At 41.8% G+C, this 25,689-nt stretch overlaps 1 protein-coding gene across 1 annotated transcript; it reads right to left on the reverse strand.

Moving 5' to 3' along the window:
• Positions 1-6,135: 6,135 nt before the first annotated feature.
• Positions 6,136-25,605, reverse strand: FAM83F (family with sequence similarity 83 member F). Its single transcript, XM_003202304.4, has 5 exons — positions 25,103-25,605; positions 21,246-21,413; positions 14,457-14,578; positions 13,243-13,955; positions 6,136-8,549 (listed from the first exon to the last, which is right to left on the reverse strand). The coding sequence occupies exons 1-5, from the start codon at positions 25,556-25,558 to the stop codon at positions 8,485-8,487; spliced, it is 1,524 nt and encodes a 507-aa protein (XP_003202352.1). The 5' UTR covers positions 25,559-25,605; the 3' UTR covers positions 6,136-8,484.
• Between the last annotated feature and the right edge of the window lie 84 nt (positions 25,606-25,689).

Below are 25,689 nucleotides of genomic sequence, written 5' to 3' on the forward strand. Positions count from 1 at the left end.
CAATTGCTCAGGGGCTAACATGCATTTGACCCACTGGGCTATTTTCTTTTTTGCACAGGGAAGGAATGATGATGAGGATTCTAGTGGATTTCATCACACGCTGACAACCGTTTGCAAAACAGCATGTTATCCCCACACATGTGAAAAAGCAAGCAAAAACCCCAGGACTTTCCTTTCAATCCACTGAACTCCCGGACAACTAGAAGAAAGTCAAAAGTTTGTTGGGTTTTTCTTTCTTTCTTTCTTTCCTTCCCCTGAAGAGAACAAGATGTTCTGTGGTTGCTGTTCTGGATTCACTGACTGTGCTAAAGAAAGCATGTTCCCTCTCAAGAGCATTGAGCAGCTCAGTTCTACTGTTTCTGCTGCTTGGACTGCACTTGATTGCTGCTGCTGGCTTACTTCCTGTCACTGGGAACATTGCAGAGCTTAAACCAGCCCTGGCAGCAACTCTTCCTTACGGTTTTGCTTCCACGGGCTAACCATAGCACAAAGAGCAATGAAAATACACATTAAAAAGTACTCTTAACAAGGTGTTCCAGACCAGGGCTGTGTTCAAGAAGATGTCTGTGTTTATCAAGAGAGTCCAACTCCCAAATCCTCCTATCACAGCCATTTCTTTTGAAGCAGTATTCAATGATAAGACCCTACAGCGTTTTCAAGGGTTTCCTCACGTTAGCAACACTGCTGTACACAAGTGAATTCCCAATTACTTATAGCAAGCGCTACTTACATGGGAGACTTTGCAACAAGATGGAGCCTGCCTGAAACAACAGCCTCCTTTTGGCTGCAGGGTACAGCATCTGTGGCTGGCGCCTGTGCTTGTCTGTCTCTGTCTTTGTTCTTGTGAGTTTGTCTCCTTGGATGCAAAAGGGAAGCTGTTGGTCATACTGTGCTGTCAGGATCTCCAGCATTCATCCAGCGTAACCCCAATGGGTGCAGCGAAATTAATCCAGATTTGCTGAAGTGGAACTTTGGTTCTGTAAGTTAATTAACATGTTTAAAAGCGGTTTGGAAATTGGTGAGAAACCAGTGGAGACCACTTTAACTTTTCCTTCCAGAAAAGTTTTGATTTATTGAAATGCTATAGTCATAAATACCAAACAAAGGAAGTGAATATATTACAGTGTCTTCCTTGTGAAAGGGTAGTGGCAGATGCTTGGATAAACCAGGAAACAGGTCTTAATTTCAGCGCAATGCCTGCAAGGATTTTTCTCTCTCATACCTCTCCAAGAAGTTATTTTAACTACCTCTCCATGAGATTTATTAGGCTGTGAAGGAGAATTTCAAACAAATGGTAGAATAACAAGATCCTAGAAAGATACACTGGTGAATTGTCTTGCATTGCACTAGGGCAATGACCCAGACGACCTAGCAGCCTTTTCCATTTCTAACATTCATGATTACCACAGTTATACCTCAGGACACTGAACAGAGCCATTTTCTTCCTTTCAGAAGCAGTAAAATGTCACTAATGGCCACGCTAAATCAGAAGAACTTATCCTTCTGCAGATGTGTTACACACTTAGCAAGACAGCTATAAATGATCCCACTTGGTTTATATTTGCTATTTTCCATTTCTGTAGTGCAAGTGCTCTGCTCAAGGGGGCTGCCAGCGAAGGAAAAGAATTTCTGGTAGGAGTTTAAGGATAACTAAGGAAATGGTTGCATGACCTATAAAGAGAGGATCATAAATATTGCAATAATAAAACCAATAGCTCTTTCAAAGTTTAAATAGCTTTTCTTTTCAAACACTTGAAGTAAATGCCCTTTTCCCAAGGTTGTCTAGCATCTGTGCCTTGGGATTTTACTCAGTTTCACCAAATACATTGTAATTTCTCAGAGAGATAGCTATTCTTTTAATCATTTTTGTTTGTGGAAGTGTCCTCTTCAGAGAAGCTGGAACCCAGCTACCTCAAAGTGCCTTATTACTTCCTCTATTACTGAAGTTTCAGAGAAGCCAGAGCACAGCAGTAAAATAGCCCCTGCATTTCTTAAGCACTATGTTCACAAACAATGGAAGATGAGGCAAGTATTCTGTTCCTCATAAACAAGCAGCACTACTTATACATTTTCTTACATCCAAGGGGAAATCTCGGATACAAGGGTCTGCCTGTGTAAGTATTCAGGTATACAATTCATTTTCTTCACAGTCCCAACTGTGCAAAAAGCCAGACCTGGGCTGCTGTCAGTCTGCATAGTAGAATACAACTGACATTCCTATCCCACACACTCTGTTGGCATGCAACACGTAGCTTTTGTTTTCATGGTATAGGATCCAGCTCTAGAGTAAGCAATCTGTTTTCATGTGCTCATTTTTTTTTCCCCATACTCCATCTTACATCATTGTGTAACTAGTGCAGGGAAGCTCAAACTGATGTGTTCCGCCAGCTATATCAGAGCAATACATGCACATCTTGCTGAAGCATTCCTATTCCTTTGTCAGCCCATATTGCCATATTTATTTAATTTACATCTCAGGCCCTGGTTTGGGAATACTGTTTTGGATACAGTAAAAGGGCACTACGCCTGCCACAGGCAGAGGCTAGAGAGCCTTGATATTAGTGCTCAATCCTGTGTATCGGTCAGCTTGGAGAAAGCAGTATTCTTTCTGTGACAGCCACTCCAGGTTGGTAAATCAAAAAGCTGAAGAAACACGGTGTTTATTCAGCCCACAGTGGGCATGTGCCAAATCCGCCCCCAAACTCATGCAAAATGCTGATCTGGCCACAGCCCACTGGCACAATGTACTTTTTTCACTTGCACAATTGAAATAAAATTCACTATTCAGCAGAAGCTTTTTTTTTTTTTTTCTTTAAAGAAATCAAAAAGGCAAAAGACCCTTGAATACAGACAATACTTAGAAAGTATCCTTGACCTGACTTCCCTGTTGCTTGCCTTTGGTACCATATGCATTAAAATCTGCTATCATTTTTATATTCTATGTTTCAGGCCCTCTGTAATGGCTACATTCCTTGTTATTCGTGTTTTAGTTTGGTTCTATGCTCCATCAGCTTTCCTGCACAAATTCCACACATAACCAGGAAAATACAAGCAACGATTTCACACATCCACTGTCATTAAGTCTTGTCTTTCAGCACACCCTATCACCTGGAAGTTGCCTGTCTCAGGTACAAAGCAAGAGAAGGGCTGTTTCATGCTCACAGTTCTCCTAGAAAGTGACATATCTAATATTTTAGAAAAAGAAAACAAAACCTGACAAGGCAGATGAAAAGACAGGAGCTGGTATTGCAGCTAGGCAGACTGAAAATGGAGAGAAAAACAGAGTTAGGAGCATCTCAAAAACTTTTGACGTTGGCAGATCATGTTATGAATTTAGGATACACCAGCAATTCTGCCCAAAGTTCCTATGCAGATGCTTCTCAGCTATTCTTCCTTACTTTCGCGTTGTGTTGAAAAGCATGGCAAATCTGTCCACATTGTGAGTGAGACTGGAGAAGCTGAAACACTATATATCAAGGTGTGGTTTTCTACATCCTCACTCCCCAGGTATGCACGTGTAGACTTGCAGCAGAAATCAGTAAGTGTTGTGACAAGAGTTAGGTAAACATCTGTCAGTTCTGCTACATGCTACGTCCATATGTTTCTCTTCTGAGAGGGTTCCTACTGTTGTTTGTGCTTTTCAAAAGCTTTTCTTGTTTACGAGGATTCCCAAATTTGCAAATTTCCCCTAAGGACAGGGGACACAAGGTCTAGGTGACACAAAGAGGTCACTAATTCCTGGGCTGTTCCCTGATTTTGAAAGAGCGTGAACAAAAGTGTCAGGAAACAAGAAAGAAGTAAATAATAAATAGTAATATTAAAGATAAAGTACGTTTATCTTAGTTTCTTGGAAAACCTCCATAAGATAAGTACAGGAAAAGAAAAGACACAAAGTGATGGTATTATTAATACTGGAGCCTCGACATAACCTGTGAAATGAGCTTGGATTAGACAGACTTCTCTTAAACAGTAAGGATGCAATTGCTACATGGACTTTAAACACAGGAAGAAAGAAAAAGATTATGTTTACTATAAATACATTCTCATGTACCATAAGCCCAAAAGTAAAATAGAGACTGGATTTATTCTGAAACATGGTCAGGAGTTTTAAAAAAGGCTTTTGTATACCCAAACAAAGGGAGCGTGGGAAACAAACTGTGGAGTTACTTAAATGTCAAGGATTGTACTGTACCAGGTAAACCTGAAATGTAGCAGAGGGATTCTGTTTCATAAGTGAAATGTTATTACTGATGGGTACAAATTATATAGGAAAGATGGAAAGGAAAACAGAGGTAGCACTTTGTCATATGCATTTACAGCTGCAGCAAGACATAGTTCAGCTGCAAAGAGAGTGGTAATGAAAAATAACACCAAAGAGAAATTGAAGTGGACATCTGCTACAGCCTGCTCCAATGATGTAGAGCCTCTCTCGAGGTAGTCAGAACCAGAGGACACTGTACTTGTGTGGGCAGCTGAATTCCCCACATCTGTTAAGAAACTTAGCATTGGCCAAAGATGTTCACGTGTTACGTGGAAACTTACTCTAACCTAGAAAATACAGGTTCTTCACAAACAAATTTAAAAATCCCAACGATCTAGGAAGTGCAGTTGAGAAGTTAAAAACAACACTAATGAACAAATTACCTGAACATAACACAGCAAAGAGTTTATTTGTTTCACTTAGAAAAGGTCTTTGGCATAAGTCATTGGACACACGTACATTAAATATACAACTGCATCCCAAAGGAAGCATAGAAGGTACGCATTCAGCCGTGATGCTCTTTCAGAACCACTCCCCATTTCACATCAGAAATAGAGAGCTGCAAGCCCCAGTTTCATTACTCTTTTTCTAAAACCAAGACTGGCCAGTATAGGTCCCATGGTACACCACATGGATCAGCAAACCTGGGCTGAATGACCAAGAGTGAACAAGATCCGGAGAACAGATAACCTCTTAGGATTGTCCAGGCTCAGGAAACAGACTCCAAAGAGAGCTGACCTTGTTCTTCCCAATAGCAACAATCAAATATCTCCCATCTTTTCCACTCCCTTGGAAGGTTAATGACTTAGTTATGTTAGTTCCAAGAGCTGGCTTCTTATGCTAGGACAAAATGACATCTTATTTGAAGACTGCTATAGGTGCTGCTATACCATCAGCTTCCATTAAGAGACTTCTAAGAGGATTGACGACCATTGCTTCTCTCACCCTTCTGCCCCCAGCACCATCAACAACATTTTATCTGGAAAGTGACAGAGGTTCATTTTAAAGGTGACAGCCTTAGGATCCTAGTACTTATGGAGAACCACAATTAGCAAAATAAATGCAGTCACCTCACCAGCACTCAGACCTGTTGCCATAGAAGCAGCCGAATGTCCAAGTTCAGCTGATCTGCAGGGAAGAACAAGTTCCACCAGAGTCTGAAACATCCACTCTGGATCAGCAAGGTTGCGTGCATCCCTTAAGAGTCACGCTGAGTTTAAGAAGCAGATTCACATCATGCAAGAAAGCAAGTTTGCTCTCTTCAATTCAGTAAATTAATAGTGTGTAATAAGCCTGAGGAATTCTACTAGACTCTGGAGTCAAGGCATGAGATTAGACTTCTATGACTTTCAAACAATAAAAGTAGAGAAGGGAATTAAAAACGAATGAACAAACACCACATTTTAGGAACTGGTGTGGCATCAAAACATAAGACAAATTGATGAGAGATTCTCACTAGAAAGGAGATCCTGTTAGTTGACAAGGTTAAAGAAAGTGCTTTCATATCTGCTATTGGAAAAAGAAAGTAAAGTGTGTTAATCAGCAAGCACAGAATAGAAGAAATAGCAAGTGAAATCAGCTTCTCAGGTGATTTAAATTACTCCACCCAAGACGAAGCAACAAAGATAAAAAACCTAAAGAGGCAGAGGACTTCCTGGAAAACCTGACCAGATATATTAACACAGTACTAATTAGTAAATTAGCCTATTGCACAATTTAAAAAATAAATAAATATCTAAAAGTTTGGGAGAACAAGGAAGTACCAGGTGACAATATTCCTATCAGAACAAAAAACTGGAACCACATTGGCTTTATAAATTTCTCTTGAATCTTGCTAACAAAGTGAAATAAATACCAGGAGAGAGAAGAAAAAAAAAAAAAAAAAGTAAAAAAAGCCCCAATCATTTGGAGAATAATGGAAGCATGGCAAAATCAAGCCATTTTAGATAGTACATATATATAGCAATAGCTTTTGGCACATAAACACTGCACCCGCAGCCAACAGGACATCTCATGTATTAACTTACTTCTGTGTCCAAGTGATGGTGTAATTTCCAACACCTCTTCTCTTCCATTACCAGGAACAATTTTATAAAACACTGCTGATAATAGGAGCTGACAGGCCTAGCAGTAAAACCACAGCCTGTTCCCAGAAGGCTATATAGAATAACTATATAGAATCACAAGCATTTAACCCACTGAGTGAAAGTGTATTTAACAGAGAACATAATATCTTTGGTATTTTAGGGTCTCAAGATATTCTACAGGGTAAAACCAGAGTAAAACAAATCTTCTTGCTGTTAAAGTTAAATTCACTTCCAGGAAAGGCAGTTAATCAGTCAATCAATCCATTGCATTTCATCGTCAACTACAGGCAGCTGTTTTAGTGTAACAATCAACATTGCACCCCTGCACCTGGAAGAGCCTTTGGAGCAGTTTGTTCTGTGCTCGTAGTGCAGCAGTTGTCATTGTTGTGCACTGAAATAAACTCAACAGTGTTTCAACACACAAAAAACTAAACCCATTGTTTTCAGATGTCTGTATAGCTTTCTGGCAAACAAGTATGTTACCTTTCAGGTGTCTACTATGATTAGGATTTATTTTTCTTAGATATCACAAGAGGGCTGATTTATGACTGGAGAGTGTATAATTTAGATGGCAAGAAAGCAGAGTGAAACATCAATCTGCATACTGAGGAAACAAAAACAACCTGCTTCTCCACTTTGTTAGTGGCAGAACTGGAAAAGAGCCAGCGAACTAGAGGGCAGTGGTGTTGAGCACATCCCCTGTAATGAATAGCTTCACATACCGTGAGCCTGTAGTTTGGAAACATGATGGCTGAGGACATGTATGATACAGGTCTGTAAAAAGTGGCAAGGAGATGAGAAATAGGAGTGGTCATTACTAAATCTGACAGTGGAATAATTAGGGTTACTCGATGAAACCATCAAGTAAACCATTAAAATTGCCTGAAGACTGTTCTTTTTAATACTGCACAATGAACTCAGGGTCCACTGCCACAGAACACTGTGGAGGCCAAAAGTATAAAAGGATTTTTAAAAGAGGACTAAGTGCATTCATTAAAGCCAGGTCCAGAAGGAACTGCCAGTTCAGAAAGTCCACACACTGCTGGAACAGTGTCAGAGAAAGAGTTTTGTACCCAAGCTTTATTTTTTTATGCTTCTGTGATCACCTGTTACTTGGTGCCCTAGAGAGAGGATAGCAGATTAGATGGCCTTTGGCCTGATTGCATGCAGCGTCTCTTATGGATCAAAGCCCATGATTTAGGCATTTTTTAGAGCTTGGAAATGTTAACCTGAGGGGGGAGGGGTGGGGAAAAAAAGGAAGCATTTGAAAAGCTTGTCTGCCTGCTTTGCTTCTTTTCAGCCTCAGAGATGTGCTCCTCAATCATACAGTTTCCATGAAGGGTAAAGTACCGCTCACTTAGCAACAAACAGGATTTTACAGCAGCCATCGAAAGCTGTGTGACTGCTCCCAGATCTGCCCACTCTCCCATGTAAAGCATTTCTCTGACCCAGTCTCAGCTGCAGGTTAAACACTCCCCTAATACTCCAGTGCTTCTCTTTAACAGATTACTGCCAAATTGCTTTGTTTGACTACTATATTTACGACATGAAATAAACAGTTAAGATACTAATCCATTGGCCTCTTCTAGCCTAACCCTTCTCCCCCAGCCAGTAGTTTCTGTGTGGATAAGTGACAATAGGAATCTACAGGAAGACTCCTTGAGGACAAAGCATTGCTATGCTGTCTGTAAACATCACTGTTTCACCCAGAATTTGCCACTGATTGGACTTTGACTTCCAGCCGGTCGGGCCGATACATTTCTGCAATGCAGCAGAGTAAACAATGCAACACAGTGATTCTGAGTCTGTAACTGAACAGACTGAAGTAGCAGCATAAGTAAGTCAGAAAATCTCCTGCATTTACCTGGACACAGAGCAAGCTCTGAGACCAGTCATCACAGTTGTTTTTATGTATAAAATCTATATGCATACACACGTATGGACTAATACATTCATCATTAACCCTCATTTAAGGGACCAACCATCCAAAGTCTATGCTTCACCCAGGAAATAAGATTTAACTGGGGGTGCCAGCTGCATCACAGGATCACACAGTGGCTTGACAGACCATTGTGTAAGGACAAATCAATAAACATGTTATAAGCCAGCTTGTTCAGTCTTCAGTTTCCCAGGCAATCAAGATAACACACAGGTAGACTGTTTGCTTTTATCGCTTGCAGTGGAGTTTGGACCCAGGTTACCTGGAATGAAAAGAAGACAAAAAAAATGTTACTATTAAGTAAATAAGATCCAGATAGAGTTTGGACTCAAGCTTTAATGCTTGTTATTTATGATACGCTTCATGTTAGACCTACATCACTCCGCATTCTCTTGGGGTTTTATTTCCTCGTTCTGTGAAATGAAGACATACTAAAATAATAGCAAAGTCTATTTGCTATAAGCCATTGGAGAAGTAATTCCAGGCTTTGGCCTGTACCCAGGATAATGTCAGTGGAATTCTCAGATCCCAGATGGTGCCGAAAAGCAGTCTGGCCATGACTTGAGTGGAAGGTTTTCCAAGCAGTAAGGGATGAAAACAAAAAAGAAAGATCAGGTCATCTCATCCATCAGATCCCGATACACATTCTCATTGAGCTTTTCCCATGTTCAGTATTAAATATCTCAAGTGGTGATATTTCCACCATTTCCTTTGCAAGAGAAATCCAGAGACCTCAGGGTCTTTCAGTTAAGCAGCATATAATGCTGCCCAAACTTTTATCTTCTTAAGGTTTATTCCATTGCTCACTCTATAGATTTCCTCCTCCAAATATCTGTACTTTTTAATACTTGCACTTCATTGCAGCCAGATTCTGAACCGGATGCCCCAGCAAACTTTTTTCAAGCACTGTACTTAAGCGTGTTTGCATAAGCTTTTGCAAGTAAGTGAGCTCTGCTGCACTCAGGGCTCAGCTAGGCTCACACAATGTATATCACATATATTCTGAGGCTGTATGTACTGAGATAGGCAGCTGCATGGCCACTCTGCAGCCACTCTGAACAAGGGCAGACCCCACTTACATGTTTCTACAGAAGGAATGGATAGGTACATCTCTCATGCAGTTGGAGCCAATGATCAGTACAGGAAAACTGCCTGACATGTTACTGAAAAGTTTCAACCATGCTGAAATGAGGAAGAATTCAATCCAAGCACTGACCTTGAACTGGGCTTCAAGTGAATTATTTTCATAGAATCATGGAATCATTAAGGTTGGAAAAGATCTCTAAGTTCATGTTGTCCAGCCATCCACATCACTCTTTTGCTTGTGGGTATTTGACCAACATTTTCCTCACTTGTACGTGATGGTAAAGACAAGAGCTCCCTCTCCCCTGCTGCACTGCAATTTCTGCATATCCGTGTGAGAGGCTGCACTGCAGCCTGCTCTCCCTTTTGTGGTTGTTCTATATGCTACAGCCTCCTTCCCACAACTACACATGGCATTTCATTCTAACTGTTGTGCCCCTTAGAGCCATTCTGTATGTTACTACTAATCTTACCATTGCCCCTATCCTCTTGCCACCCCCATGCCCTCCTTGTCTGTATCATGTTCAAGACCTTCACATTTACCTTCAAAAGCATCAGTGCTCCTTCTCAGCTCAGTCTCAGCTCCCAGCTCCTTTATTCTTCTCACTCTTCCTACTCTTGTCTTCTGGCCTTTTTCTACAAATCCTGCTACAGTTGGAGCAAACACAGTCCTTGTGTGTACCCAACATCATTTCCCTCTCTCTCTTTAGAACAGGAGCTAAAATGTCCAGTTACCACCAGTCTATGATCCCCCTTGGGCTGAGAAACACTGGCGATAACCAAACAGCTTTTTCTGCCCACCTAGACTGCTGCTTGCAGGGGAGAAAACAAAACAAAAAGCCAGTGCCTTCCAAAGACACGCAGCTTTGAAACCCTTGCAGTATTTCCCAGAAACTGCACACAGACATCAGTGTCTTTCTGATCACAGCCTGCTGAGCAGCAGCATAAAATTAACAACATTCTGGTCAGGTTCAGAGCTGTTGTTGTTGTGCTTCGAAGCAGGCAATAGTGAAATTCAAGAATTGTGTTGATTTGATGGTGTGGTATAAGCAAACCTTGTAAGACAAAACACAGTCTCCATGCACTGTAGTAGAACAACACCCCAGGATGTTAATTTAAGCATGTAATTCAGGACATTACTATCTGTATTTTCCTCGTGTTTTCCCTTCTTTTGCCCTTGTGTTTTCCAGGCTCCCCATTCTAACTTGTAGTTATCATTTTCTAGCATGTAAATACCCTGCCAGATTTTCAGAGACTCTTCAAAATACAGTTTCACCCCATCCCAGCTTGTATTCTTTTCAACACCATTTACTCTTACAAGACTGAACCGGACATTCAGTCTGCTTGAATAATGTCTTTCAATTACTCTGCAAGCTACTTGGGGTGTAGATCTGGTCTTTTAGTGCATTTGCACCAAAGGTGTGATGTGTCTCTGTAGTACAACAGAACCACAGAATTAATGGTGACTTTGGAGGATGTGTGCAGGCAGGCCCAAAGGGCTTAAGTGTGCTGTTTAATCTTCACAAAAGGTAGGGGCAATTATTTCAAACTGTGAAGCCCTGAATAATTGCATCCTAACTTGACCGCGTATCTAGCACCATCTCCTTCCTTCGTTTCCACTTCTTACCTCCCTTCTATCACTCAGAGTATTGCAACATCAGTTTTGACTAGGTCTGCTCAAGGACAACTTCAAGTTTTAAAACATTACAGGTCATACAGTTTCCTCAGAACAAAAGGTCTCCTGTTTTTATCTTTAAGATGAACTTTATTCCATATCCACATTCAGGATGCTTTTATTAAATCCTAATGAAGCACATGCTTCTTTCTCATGAGTCTCAACTCTCTAATGTGCCCTCTGCCATCTCCGTTCACTTTGGAACCACCAGGCTAATTAAGCTTTCTTTCACAATCAGTGAGTCAAATGTAACACACAGTGATCTTCCCTCAGCCTTTTACATGGGATGACCTAAGCCTACTTGCACCACACTTCAAAAGCTATGGAGTCTCCCACTGTCACTGGAGCAGGCAATCTCATTTAGCATAAAGGAAAGCAGGAAACATTTGCATTGACTTCTTGGAAAGACTTGTCAAGAAGAACACAGCAGGAAGGTTGGAGAACGGAACCTCTGCTGCTTCCCTGTATTTTCAAAGTGGCTTGCCTGGAACCATCCTAGGTCTCCCAGGTTCAGCGTTTTGTGTTCTCCTTTATTGAAAGAGGTGCCAGTTCTCAGGAAGTAGCAGTGACAATTAATAAAACCTGAATATAATAGCATGATTTTGTCCTTATGGAAATAATCCAGACCAAGCTGGCATAGATTCACTGTGTTAAAAGGAGACATCCCTGCTGCCCTGACCTGTGCAATGCACAGAAGGGCTCAGCACCCCAGTGTCCATCTAGAGAGATCAGTCTCTCTCTTGCCTTAATATCTACCTAATTTTGCCATGTTGCTATATTGTGGGAATGGAGGTCTGTCTGCTTTAAAGCAGTTGACAACAAGAAACTTGGGGAATATCTGATATTATGAAGTGCCGACAAATCAGAACTTCCACAATTCTCCATTTCTGTCACTAGAGGGTAGTGCAAGTCCTCAGGTCCAATCCTCTGAAAATAAAATAAATGCCCATACATCTCCCTATAGGTCTAGGAATTTTCTTTTTTCCTGGCCCTGAGGAATGGGGCCCAGCAGCACATGCTGTCTGCTCAGAAAATAATCTGATGAGAGGGTAAAGACTAAGGTTTACTTTTGCCTCCCTAAATGCCAAACACATCCCAAAATGGGTCTATTATAGTCTCAAATAATCAGTTTATGCCTTCTTATATTTCACCTCTCTTGTGTTCATTTGGCATTTTTGAGTCTGTCCTTCATTTAGCCAGAAATACTTCTAAGAATTTAATCAATCGCAACCTGGAACCTTTCTAGTACTTTGCTTTCCTTTTTGCTCTCTGGGGAATATCTTTCCATGTCACATCATGGCGGACTTCATGTTTTTACTCCCACATTTTAAATTTATCAGAGCACAGCATGGCTAGACAAGTTGGGAAGAAATTTTCCTCCCTGAACTCATTTATTTTCCTGCTAGTGCAAGATGAAATGACATCCAGCACACCTCACTGGGAAAGAAAGACAACCAGGCTGAGTAGTCCTTAGTTCTACTTCGAACTGACAAAGCACCTGGAATGTTGAGATGTTAGCAGTGAACACATAAATTAGGAGAAATTGTTATCATTTGTTTATTCAACCAAATGAAGACTTGGAAGAGCTCAGTGAATATATCAACTCCTTAGCAAAGAAGGGAAGGTTCAGATCTAGTGCTTCTCCATAGCTTCTATTTTCATGACCCTCTTTTCCATTTCAAAGATAAGGGAGCAAGTTTTAAAAACTTCCACCTTCTCCACTTCTTGTTCTCTTACCTCAGCAGAAACTTGTTTCCTTCCTTCTTGACCAGAAACCCTGGCACAGTAAACACATTTGACAAAAGCCAAATGATGAAAGGAGGGGTTACACTGGAAGTCTGTCTGCACACTGCTAACCACTACAACACCAAGCACATTGTTGCTGCTTAACTGTACATGCAACCTGTTTTTCACAAGGAGACATTCATCTTTCTATTCTACAGCTGCTCAGCGGGAAGAATCAGAAAGCATATATATGAGAAGTAGCAATATTACAGTAAGAATGCCATTAAATTGCCTTTGGAATTATGCTTAGTTTGATGCAGCTTCTACTCTTGTTTGATCCTGTTCATTTTGGTACAGAGGAAATAACAGGATCTACTCAGGAGCCTGTGTTGAATACATCTGCACCAATCAACCAAACTCAGAGACAGCTTAAAACCACAGAAACAGAACGTGCTAATAGGAAAAGTTTTACCTGAGATGCCTTCAGCGCTCCGAACGCTGGCATGGCTTGTGCTGAGCTGCTCATATTCCAGTTTCATATTCCCAAGGTCTTCCCCTGAGTGTCCTTCACTGGCAAAAGAATTTGCTTCAATGCTTGAACCGGGAGATCGTTTGGCCTTGCGACCAAAAATCCCACTGGCAAACCGCTTTCCTTGCTTTGAGTTGGCCTGTGCATCTTCTTTCTTCACGTCACGAATGGACTCTCTGGATTTGGATTTATTTTTCAGGTCCATGTGGAATCGGGACAGTAGTTTCTGAGGGCTCCGATTCTGCTTGTTGAAATTCTCCAGAGGTGGTTCAATCTCTGGGAGTTCTTGCTCTAATGTGATTAAGTCATTCAGAAACTGATTTAATCGTTTCTTAGACTCACTTGTTTCTTCCCTTTCCATATTATCCTGATTATCCTGCCTGTGTCGTGCAGCCCAGAGCAACATATCACCACGGGTTGCCCCTGCCACTAAGCCATACTTGGGATTAATGATCTTCCGAGCCACAGTGGAGGAATGAAAGCCCGATTTCTCAATTCCATGATGGTTTGGATTAGCAATACCCAATTCCTTGCAGAAATTTACTTCCTCTGAGATAGCGTAGAGCTCACGAAACTCAATGTCAAACATCTCCACATGCTGTCCTGTCAAGACTAGTAGGATGTTTCTGTCAATATGGGATGAACTCCATGTGAAGCTAAGAATAGGAAACAGAACCATAAGATTTTTGCATACTTGACCCAGCCCACCCAACAATATGTGAAACACCGTGAGAATACATAGCATTTTGCTATTTGCCAATATGGATCAGGATAGATAGGCGAAGTTAAGTATTATTGTGCTTCATTAGGCACGCAGACAAGATCTGGAAGGAAATACCTGAAAACTCTGAAGAACAGCATATCCTTTTAGAAAAGCAACTGCAAGAGTCTCCAAATTGGAAATCTCTCTGAAAAGAACTGACTACTGTCGCACCATCTCTAGCACAATGAAACAGTCCACTGTCAGGGACTTGTTCTATTCTCCTGGGAGCAGTTTGTACTCTACACTACCTTCTATCTTATCTTACTCCAATTTCTACAGATGCCAAACAGATTACAGAGAGGAGGATAAGAAAATGAACGACATGAGAATAAGATATACAAGCCATTCTTTATATAAGAAGAACGTAGATCTGCCTTATGCAAGAGCAACCCACCTGTATGATCCAGTGGCCACCTTTTCACCATCTACCATCAAGAATCGAGATGCCAGTGTACCTCTGATCTTCCCTGTTTTCATGTAGAACCCAACTCCTGTCACAGAACGGATGCGGATGTTCTAACCAGGAAGTAAAAAAACAAAATTTCACAATAAATAGGGCAGAGAATTAGATAATTGCCAACTCCAAGTCTTAACATATCACTCACATTATCTCATAACTTCTGGGACTACAGCTCATCATTAGACACCAGAAATCAGAAGGGCTGAAGAAAGGAAAGCAGTGTTGAAAACTCTGTTATTATCATCTTTCAGTACAAGTTACTCCTATGCATCAGTTTATAACCCTGTTCAGTAACTCAGCATCTTTGTAAATGTCTGCTGTCTTCAGCTATTCATCTTAGCCCACTGACAAGACAATGCTTTCCAAATGAGATAATCCACCATCTCTAGTCCTGTGGTTTAGATCAGAAGGCCCAACCCAGTTCAGGGAAATAAATGAAGCTCTGAGTCACATCTGTACTCTCCGAATCCCAATCCCTATTCCATAGCATCAGTGAGTTCTTTTCCAGACAATGTTAGCAGAACCACAAAACCAAGGAACTTTGCAATGCTTATGCAGTCAAAAAGACCCAGAATGTATGAGGCTTAAATTAGGTTATTTTAGGCTTGTGTTCTGATCCCAACAACATATAGTTTGATAGAACTGGGCAAATTATAGGACTGGGCTATTTAATTATTACAGAAGGGGTGAGGAAACATTTGTACCATTCAAAAGATATATAGATGTTTCCTGCCTGTTACAACAAAGGAATCCTGACATAATTTTGCTAAGAACACCAGTTACAGTGTCTACCTACATTCATCTCTGTCCAATGGAGAGTGAAAAACACAGAATTTTATTCTGAATAAAAGGTGAAGGATAAGTGTCTCTGTTGACGTCCCAAACAGATCAGCAAAGAAGTATTTCTGCAGATAGGGAAGGCAAAACTTCTTATGAAATGTACTGAAGTAGTTGGAAGAAGGTATTATCTCTCCTCAAACCTTCTGTCTCACACCCTTTTAGCCACTGAACCTACAAATTATAACACAAAGCAGTACAAGACACAGAGGAAAAAACTCGATTCCAGATTACCTGATTTTCTACAACAGACATGCATACACATAGAATAAAAATGTATTTGCATGTTAGACTTGTGAGTTATTCTGCACAGACCAATTCTGAACTCCATGGGTCCAGGCTGCTCGAGGATGAATTGCCAGACAGGTGTACATACATATTGCCTAACATTTAAAAACAAAAACAAAAACAAAAAAAAAACAAACCCAACAACGCTCAAAAGCACTCACTGCCAGCAAAGCTTGGAGCAAATTATCTTGTCACTCTGACATACAAATTTAGACCATTTTCTTCATACTACCTATTTCTCTTAAGAATTCTTTAACAATGAAAAGCTAAAAGGTATTGTGATCTGGAGTAATAAATATAGGGTTAGGAGTCAAACAGTCTCATGTGTAATCACAGTTCTGGCAGTATTCCCTGTTATGTTTTGTGAAAGTCAATTCACTTTTGCCTCATTCTTCCCCCATCTGCAGAACAGGAGAATCATGAGGATTTGGCTAACACTAACACAGCCTCAGATCCCACAAAGAGCTAAGTACTATTGTTATGAACCTAATTGACAGCTTAAATATCGATAGGCTGTAGAAATCAGCATGCAGGAATGAGTGATTAGAAGAATGTGGATTTTTGTTAAAAAACAGTTTTCTGACTATAACTCTTACCTTTTGAATTGGTTCCTATTTTCGTCAGTAAAATACAGTGGTGGCAGTACAAATTCTGACTAACAGTAACTGATGATACTACTGTTTTGCATTCATCTACTACTTGATCTGTCTGCAGTCCTGTGTGGGCACTAGCTAATTAATCCTCCCAACACCAATGACAGTATTATCGCCCTGTTTTAAAGATGAGAAACCTGAGAGACAAAAAAGATGAAGTGACTTGCCCAAGGCCTAGCTAGCAGTGAGTCATTTGTGTGGGATGCTGAATGCAGGTTGGGTAGAGCACAAGAGAAAGGCTGCCCTTTCCAGTATTTAGAATAACATTTGTAGACTGGCTGGTCGACTAAAAATAATTGTCTTTTTTCCTTGCTGAATAAAGCTGGATTTGGAATTTGCCAGATCATGGAATCTTGACTGCAGGTGTCAATGAGGACATCTGTCCTTCAGATCAGCCGACAGCTCTGAAATGTTATATTCTTTTCTAAATCGAGGAATACCAGCCTGTGTAAGCAGACTGTTTCTTAGCATGTAACAAGTGTGGATTTTATTGTGTTTGTATGTTATATTACCTTCTTTAGGAAGAGAGAAAGCACATTTGAATTTTTTGCAGTAACTGAGCTATGCTTAACACATAAGCACAGATAAAGGCACAGAGGGGATAGAACCAAACAGCTGAACACATAAATCTCCTTGAACAAAGTAGGCACAGGAGTGTATAAATGCATCTTGAAATGCAGAAAATAAGCACAAAGTCATATAAAACACCGAGTCACTTAATAGGTTATTTGTATAATGTTTCCTACTTGAAGGATCTTGGAGCACATGAAGACTAATATATCAACTGTACAGAGAAAGAACAAGCCTGGATTCATGTACTGAAGATTACACAACAGAAGTGGAAAGGCAAACATAAATGAGGTGAGATTTCAGCCATTTTCTTTGGGCACTAATGTTATTGTATGAATAAGTATTTGGGGTAAAGGATCAGTTAGCTTCCAGGTAGAAGAGACCTTTCCAAACCTGTATTCTTGCAGCAACTTGCTTAAGTTTGGTTATATCCTGCCTCATGTAGGCTGCAGTCTTTGTTAGGTTTCCACATTTCCTTTACACAGACTTACACCACTCCTCATTGCAAGCAGTGACTAACAACTCTCTGGCAGCAACTTAATACAGACTGGTAACACTCCGGCCTAATTAATACACACAGTAAAGGAATCAGTCTTTCTTGATTTATTGTGACACACTTTTAAACCTTGTGCTGCATCCACAGAAAGTTAAATTAGACTCAACTGAGAAAGTCAGTAGTACACTGCTACTGACACGTAGTTGACCACTAACAGATCCAAGCAGGATTGCCCACAAGCACGGGGTTGGATATCATGAGGTACGTGAGATGGACTCTAAAGGTGGGTGCTGCAAGTATTTTCACCAGGGAATCCTCTATCTCCCTTTGCTCTTAGAACTTCTAGCTATAATAGACATACTTCTAGATATAAATGTTGCAAAGGAATCAGAAATCTGTGTTTCCTTTGGGATGAATGGCATGAAAGATTTAAATCAGATAAAGGACAGGCAACAGACCATAACAGTAGATGTTACATGACAATAGCTCAAAAGTCCCTTATACTGACTGGGTTTTTTTTGTGTCTTTCTAAAAAGAGACACCTGTAAATTACTGTTTTTGAAAGGTCACAAGCAGCCTAGTAGAATTTTCTAACAGATAATTAAAACAAAACAGCACTGCACCACATCACATTCAGCTTCTCCGCTGAGTTAGAATTGGATGAGGAAATCTGGAAGGCATGAAAAACTGAAACAAAATTGAAAAAAAATGTTTTAGGCAGAAACCTTTAAGACTACCAAGAGAGAGGAGAAGAAATCTTTGCATGCTAGAGAAATGAATGTAAAAATTAATATGAAAGTGAACTTCCTGCAGATACCACATTCCCTGCATTTCCTCAGAGCTCTAGGTGAACTCCATGTCTTTAAGCAAAAGTGTTTTTCTCACTGAAGACTTGATTAGCAGAAGCACAGGGAAGAAAACACCTCTAAAAACTACTGACAACCCTCACCCTCAGGTCAACAAGAAGAGGACATTTTGTGGGGCTATGAATTTTATATATATGAGAACTTTGATTCATTCTGATCTCAGAAGAACACCCTTATGTCAAACATAACAAAAGTCTGGCAAACCACGTCCTGCAGGCTCAAGAAGCCACATGACTCATACAAACAAGACATGCTCACATTAACATCTCAGGATGAATGCACAGATGATTGAAGTTAAATGCATTTTTAACGATCTCTGGCCTCCATGCAAAATATGAGATTTTCTCATTTCAAATGTGAAGTCAGTGAAGAGTCTTTGTAGAGTGAGATACAGTCTTCCTACACCATTTTCCCTGCTGTGAGACTGTGGGAGGATGGTGATACCTTGCCATCTTAAAAAATAGCCAGGAATTTTGTGAAAATGCCCAGCACTACATGTAGACAAAGGGCAAAATCCAGTGTTAGCGGTAAGCCCCCTGTACTGGGAACTGTTAACTGTTACTCTGCATCAGATGAAGAGATTGATGGAGGACAAGAACAAGAATCACAGCAGTCTGAGCATCTGGTGATGACAGAAGTCAGAATAAGCACCCTGAAGCTGCAGCAATGCCAACCGATAGTAATGTGTCATCTCTTTTTTTCTCACATGAGAATTTGACATTAAACCTTAAAGTTATCTCCCACATTGCTGCAACTTTCTGTGGAAAAGCCAGCACTAAAAATGCAAAACAATCCCAGACACATTAGCTCAGCGAGGTGGGGTAAGTCCTCAAGTGAGAGATTACATCTTGCTTGAGATTCCTTGGTTACCCAAAACCTGGTGTCAAATTATGACGATTTCTCACCCAAACAGCAGCACTGATACATCCAATAAAGCCTTGCAGGAAAGCATGACCAACAAGCTGCTCCTCATCTTCTTGACCCTTATAGTCACACTGGCAATGGGAACTTGGGCAAGAAGCCATTATCCTTGAGAAACAAGTGACCTGCTTTTCCTTACAGGAAGACTCTTCCCAGTCTTTCCATAGCAGCACAGAAAGGAATAAACTGCATTGACCTTAACAAAATTAACTAAAGCCTCCTTAGCTGTACTGGAAAAGGAATATAATATCCCTAGGAGGGGAATTTATGACACAGGATGACATAGCTGGGAAAACAAAAAAAAAGTTAAAGGACAACAGTCTGTGGGTTGAAAATTTGCAGAAGAGTGAGGAACTTGATTAAAGAAGGATGTTAAAAGGTTCTTCCTTGTGGAACTCCTTCAACTCAGTACGAGTCTAAAGAAAAACACAGCAAGCGCTGCTGTGAGAGAAGGGAAGCACAGAAGAGACTTAAGAGTTTTTTCGTGCTTTTGATGGCATCAATATTGATGTCATCATTCTTGTACACAATGACATGGTGAGAAAGGTACTGGAAAACAGGTACCAGAGCAAATGGAACTACTGCTCTACTTCTACAGTTTCCTACCAAAGCGACTTGAGTCCAGGACACAGAACACCTCTGGAGCTTGAAACAAGTCTATTATAACAATGGCTGTGTCTTGCTTTCAGATACACCAGAGGAAAGAAACTTCCATCTCTGTTTTGGAAAAAGATGAGAAAGCTGCCCAGCTGGATGTCTTTTCTCATGAAGAAGTCCAGAAACTACGAGCAGAGTGACAGTTCATAGGAGCACTGTTCAAAAATATGCAGTTCATTTTTACCCACATTTAAGATGGTACTGCTTGAATGGTTAATATGAGCCTCTCTTACCTTCAGAGCTTTTTGTTTGTTTGTTTTTAACTATTGAGTGCTTGTGGGAGATCTGCCCTTCCTCCAGGCAAAATGGGACTTTTTAAAAAAAACAACAAACAAAAAACCTGCTCTGCAAAGCAGTTGGATCACAAGAGTGGTGAGTCTTGCACTCTGTAGACTGTTTCCAATCTAGTGACTTTTCCAGTATTTGGAACAAATCTGTAGTAGTGACAGTGACTAAAACAGTGAGCAACACAACAGCAGCTATAAACACACAAATGATTTCAGTTTGTATGCAATGGAAAGAGATTCTATGAAGTTGCTTCTGCCTGCCAAGCTAGGCTGCCTACTCTGCTGTGTGAAGACATACTCCACAGAATCACAGAATGGACAGAGTTGGAAGGGACCTCAAGGATCATGAATCTCCAACCCCACTGCCACAGGCAGGGCCACCAACCTCCACATTTAATACTAGACCAGGCCGCCCAGGGCCCCATCCAACCTGGCCTTGAATGCTCCAGGGACGGGGCATCCACAACTTCTCTGGGCAGCCTGTTCCAGCACCGCACCACTCTCACAGTAAAGAACTTCCCCCTGACATCCAACCTAAATCTCCCGTCCCTCAACTTCAAACCATTTCCCCTTGTCCTGCTGTTACCTACCCTTTCAAAGAGTTGACTCCCCTGCTGTCTGTAGGCTCTCTTTAGGTACTGAAAGGCTGCAATGAGGTCACCCTGCAGCCTTCTTTTCTCCAAGCTGAACAAGCCCAGCTCTCTCAGCCTGTCTTCACAGGGGAGGTGCTCCAGTCCCCGATCATTTTGGGGCCTGCAATATGGAACTGGAGAGCAGTTGTGCCCCCAAGTCCCAAATGTTCTCAGGCAAAGGAGGAATATAAGCTTGTTCAGTCCCAGATGACCACATAGATAGGAAAGTCTCGATTTCATAAAGTACTTATATGTGTACTGTTATTGCTTGCGTGGAATCCAGTTACTCAAATAACTACTCTAGAAACCTGGGACTTGCATAGGAGACCTACAGGAATTTCCTCAAGCAAATTTCTTCCTAAAAGAAATATATAGGTCATAAGAGCCAAAAAAACTACGCAGATTTCTGTTTCAGATGAAAGGCAAATAATCTCTCCAAATGAGTTACAAGGTTTGTAACAACTCAGGAAGGCCACTTAACTGCAAAAAATGATGATTCAGTCTTGAATATCTTACCCGAATCTGCAAGTCACTGAGTTCAAGGCATCTGCACATTTCCAGGAAGAGCTTCACACCATCCTCATCTAGGATTATATAGACTGGGATCCAGCGCTTATATGCTGCATTAACAATATCTCGGAAGATGTCCTGGTCTGTAAATACATCCATGACCACTGCAATAATCTAGAAACAAGAAGACAGCAGACAAACAACTAAATAAAATATTAGGAATTGAAAGGGAAGCCCATTTTAATGGAACAAAATAAAGGAGAGCACTGACACCAGAGTATGGAAGAGTGCACAGGTGAGACAGGAGTACGGGGATGTATGTGCCCAAGCACTTCCAATAACCTTGTAATTTTCTGGCTCTCATTGCATTTTAGAAAGAACGCAATAACTGTCTTTGAGGGATCTGCTTCTAAGGGAAAGTGGCTATTTCAGCAGCCTGAAAAATGCCAAAGCCAAATACCCATTTTTAATCCAGTGTTGTGAAACTCTCTTTGCCTCCATTAGGATCCACTTAAACAAAGAGAAACACTGATAAAAGTCTAAAAAAGAAGAGTAAAAATCTCAGCCATAACACTTCTCAGAAGGTGAGTAATGGAAGAATGAACGTGCAGAGGAATCAGAGAATGACTCCTCAGCTATAGTGCACAAAGCAGACAAAAAGAACTCTGCTCTTAGGGCTGGCTTCATGAGGAATGTCGTGTAGAGCTCAAACATAAACATCTCATAATTGTAAGGAAGAGACTGGAGCACACATTCAGGATTTGGAGGCAAAATGATCATTTGCACTTTTCACATGTACATTTTTTCTGGTATGAAACTAATCTCTCTTTCCAGACACAGATCTTTTTATATAAAAGCAAGAAAGCAAAAGGTTGCACTAACATGACAGACAAGCCTGAACATTCATAGGATGAGTAACAACAAAAACAAGATGACTGTGGGCAACTTTTATGCTGACCTTACATGTTTTGTCTTCCTCTCCCTTTCTGTGTCTTTACCACCATTAGAAGAATCAATTCACTTTTCCTCCTGAAGGAGTTATTCTCCGCAGCATTCTGAAGGCTATGAATGAAGGAAATTGCTGTTCTCCCCATTCCTAGGAACCATCAGCTTGGCAGGTCAGAGCTCTCACACTGACGGCAGGCTGGGAGTAAAGTTGCCTAAATTCTAGCTTCCCAGGTGTCAGGGTCACAGCAACGAGCTGAGCTGTGCTGCAAACAGCACATAATGTGTGAATGAAGCTGAAGACTACACCTAACAGTAGAATTTTCTTCAGTTGATGTTTGGAAAAGGTGCAGCTCCAGTTTGCAGTAGCTCCCTGTGGAAGAGGGGCTAATTCTCATCAGGCACTTCTTTCCTTTGAAAATGCCCTCGAGCAAAATGGATGTGGGAAAGTGATACCACAGTAAATGTCCTCTGTTTTTGTTGAGTCTCTCTGTATGGCCAACAATAACCAACAGCTCTGCTCTGTCACGCTCCTTCTGTCAGCAGTGCTTACACAAGCTGTTTTTTATTAAAAAAAGAAAAAAGAGCTGACATTGTGTTTATGTCCATCATTAACATGTACATTCCTAATACAGGTGAACTATGGGGGAGGTACATTACAAGTTAATTTTAAGTCCTTCAACAACTTCTCTTAGGTTAGAAGAACTGGATTTCAGCTCCCACCTTGGTTCTTATTTTCTAACTAAATGCAGCAAGAGGTAAGGAATTCTGAAAAAGACATTGAAATTCTGCCACTTTACTCTTCTACAACTTCACATGCAGGCACATTATGACTTAAGTTTTAGGTATTAATTGAGGCATGCTGTGCTTTCTTAACCTTTCACACACACTGGTCTGGATGTCATTACTCAGCAGCAAGAATGCCAAATACAATTCATTTGAAATAAGAACATTAGCATAGGGAATTGATGAAGAATAGACAAAACAAGTAGGAATGTATTTTCTTTCCATCCCCTCCATCCACAAGACAACCAATGACTGTAGAAACTGAAGCACACCCTGGACAGACCACTGATTATTAGTACTGGCATTGCAATATGAAGGGACAGTTGTCTGCCGGCTTGGCAGCTCTAGGTCAGTTCAGGCTTGTTTGCAAGACTATGGACTTAACCCACAAATATGGAAACTAAGTCCAAAGGAGAAGCTGATGAACTGCCTTGCAGATGGTTCTTTCAAGACTCAAAATGTGAGAAGGGGAACTGCGCTGTTGATGTTAGTCCTTCCAAACCCCTGACACTACAGATGATCTGTCAAGATAACCTAGGAGCGTTCTCAAACACAGCAAGTCAGAGCATGAGCACCCACCCCATGTAGGAGTTTTTCTTTTCCCCATTCCTCTCTCTGCCCTATGGATAATAGTGCTACTTATCTATAGGATCTAGAGGTATGCCTTGCTCTTCATGGGTATTTACAGATTGACAAGCATTAACTTGCCAAAATCATTGTGGCAAGGTAGCTCAATTAATGTATGTAAAACACTAATGATAAGCCACCCCTAGACATGTGCCAAATATTACTAGTATCTCTTTAGGGCCACTCCCTCCTGAAAACCAAAACAAAGCAAAACACCAAAACAAACAAACAAAACCCCCACTCTAATTCTGTTGAATGAAAAGCTCCTACTCGGAGATTTTATTCTCCAAGGCCAGCTTGATAGAAAACAAAAGGTACTTATTTAAGAAAAAGACCATTAAACACTAAAATGCTGTTAAACCTAAAACCACCTTTGGGCTGGGAGGGGGACAGTTCATCCAGACAGTGAAAAATATCTACAAAGAAATTAATTACCTGTAGGTTCCAGGCACTGGTATTGAAAAGAGCCAAGTTTCCCAGTTAACATACAATTTTTAGAGGCATTTGCAGCAAAGCAAGAGGATGCAAGTCAGAGCATCAGCAAGTCAGAGCATAAGCATTTTACAGCTTCTGGTTCTTTGTGACTGATTGCGCCAGTAGTGGAATAGGATAACAGGGTGTGCATGTAGTGCTGCAAGCAGGGAGTGGAGAACACCCTCTGGTTAAACGTCTCTCCGGAAAATTTTCTGTGTTTCCCAGATTTGCTTTAAACAAGCCACTGCAAAGGCTGTGCGTGCAGAGGGTGCGCTTGGAGAGTGGTGGTGGGGGAGAGTGCTGAATCAGAAAGCAGAAAAAACAGAAAGCAGCAAAGCTAAGAGAAGGAGTGAGGTCGCTTATGCTGCTGTCCCCTCTGCAGAGGGGAGATATCAGCTACAAAAGGGGTAATTTCACAGACAGTCTTTCCTGGAGATTTCACCCAGACCTAGAAAAACCTTGTCACTGTCCCCTAACTCTTCCATGCAAACTCTTGGAGCGTCACGGCTGGCTTGTTTTCTTGCCAGAGGTGCACTGTCACCACTAACAGTCCTTTCCAGTCTAAGATAAACAGGAGGAACAGCCTCATATTGTCTGGACTCTGGCTGCCTTGCAGTCAGGGCTGGACTGGATTGCAAACACAGAAAACAATCCATAACAAACCAGCTGCCCTGTGTTTAACTGGGGTTACCTGCATGTACAGGAGTAGCTGGAGAAGCACCACTACCAGCCTGCCCTCTGGATAATACACTGCGATGGGGCAGGAAAAAAACAAACCGTGGCTACAAAACCGTGATGCGGGGCTGGGGGTGAACCCATTCCAGACGTCAGCTTTGGCAAACTGCAGTGTGATGGGTGATGAACTGCATAGAAAACTCAGCCTGGTGGCAAGCAGGAGAGCGAAGAATGCTTGTTGTGGTGGTGGGCTACTGCCACCTGGCCACCCCGCGTGTCCCCAGCCCGGTCCTTCTGCCTGGGTGACCAACAAGTGGACACAGCCCAGGCACAAATGCACAGAGGCCGCTCCCTACCTTCTGTGCCTGTTGGATCATCTCCCTCACCACCTCCTTCAGGTGGGGCACGTTCTCCTCCTTGCGAGGGTGCGTGAAGAGAGCCACGCGGCTGATGCCCCGGTAGAAGGTCTTGTCAGTCCAGCCCAGGTCCAGCGGTGGTACCTCCGTGTCCGAGAGCTCAGGCCAGTAGGCCAACGAGATGGCCTTGCCTCCAGGGCCCCGCACCACCTTGGTACTCTCCCGGGGGTCTTCATATGCCCGCCAGCTGCCCCGCAGGGCCTGCAGCTCCTGGCTGGAGAGGAAGTCCTGGAGATGCTCCTTTCGCAGGGTCTCCCTGTAGGCGGCCTCGCCTCTGGTCACCAGTGTCTCCAGGGCCCGACGCTGCTCCTCGCTATAATAGAAGCAGGCCTGCGCCTCTGTCACCTTCTGGTTGACGTGCGACTCGTCCAGCAGGAACACCTGTGAGTCCGCCATGCTGCCGGCATCCGCAGTGCCGGGAGGCTGTGGAAGGAGGGAAAGGCAGGGCCGGCACCGCCTCACCTGGCCTGCCCGAGCCCGCCCCGACAGGTGGAGCAGCCGCACCGCCCCGTACCGGCCCCTCACGG

This window comes from Meleagris gallopavo, chromosome 1, assembly GCF_000146605.3.
Source record: "Meleagris gallopavo isolate NT-WF06-2002-E0010 breed Aviagen turkey brand Nicholas breeding stock chromosome 1, Turkey_5.1, whole genome shotgun sequence".
In the NCBI taxonomy this organism is placed as follows: Eukaryota; Metazoa; Chordata; class Aves; order Galliformes; family Phasianidae; genus Meleagris; species Meleagris gallopavo.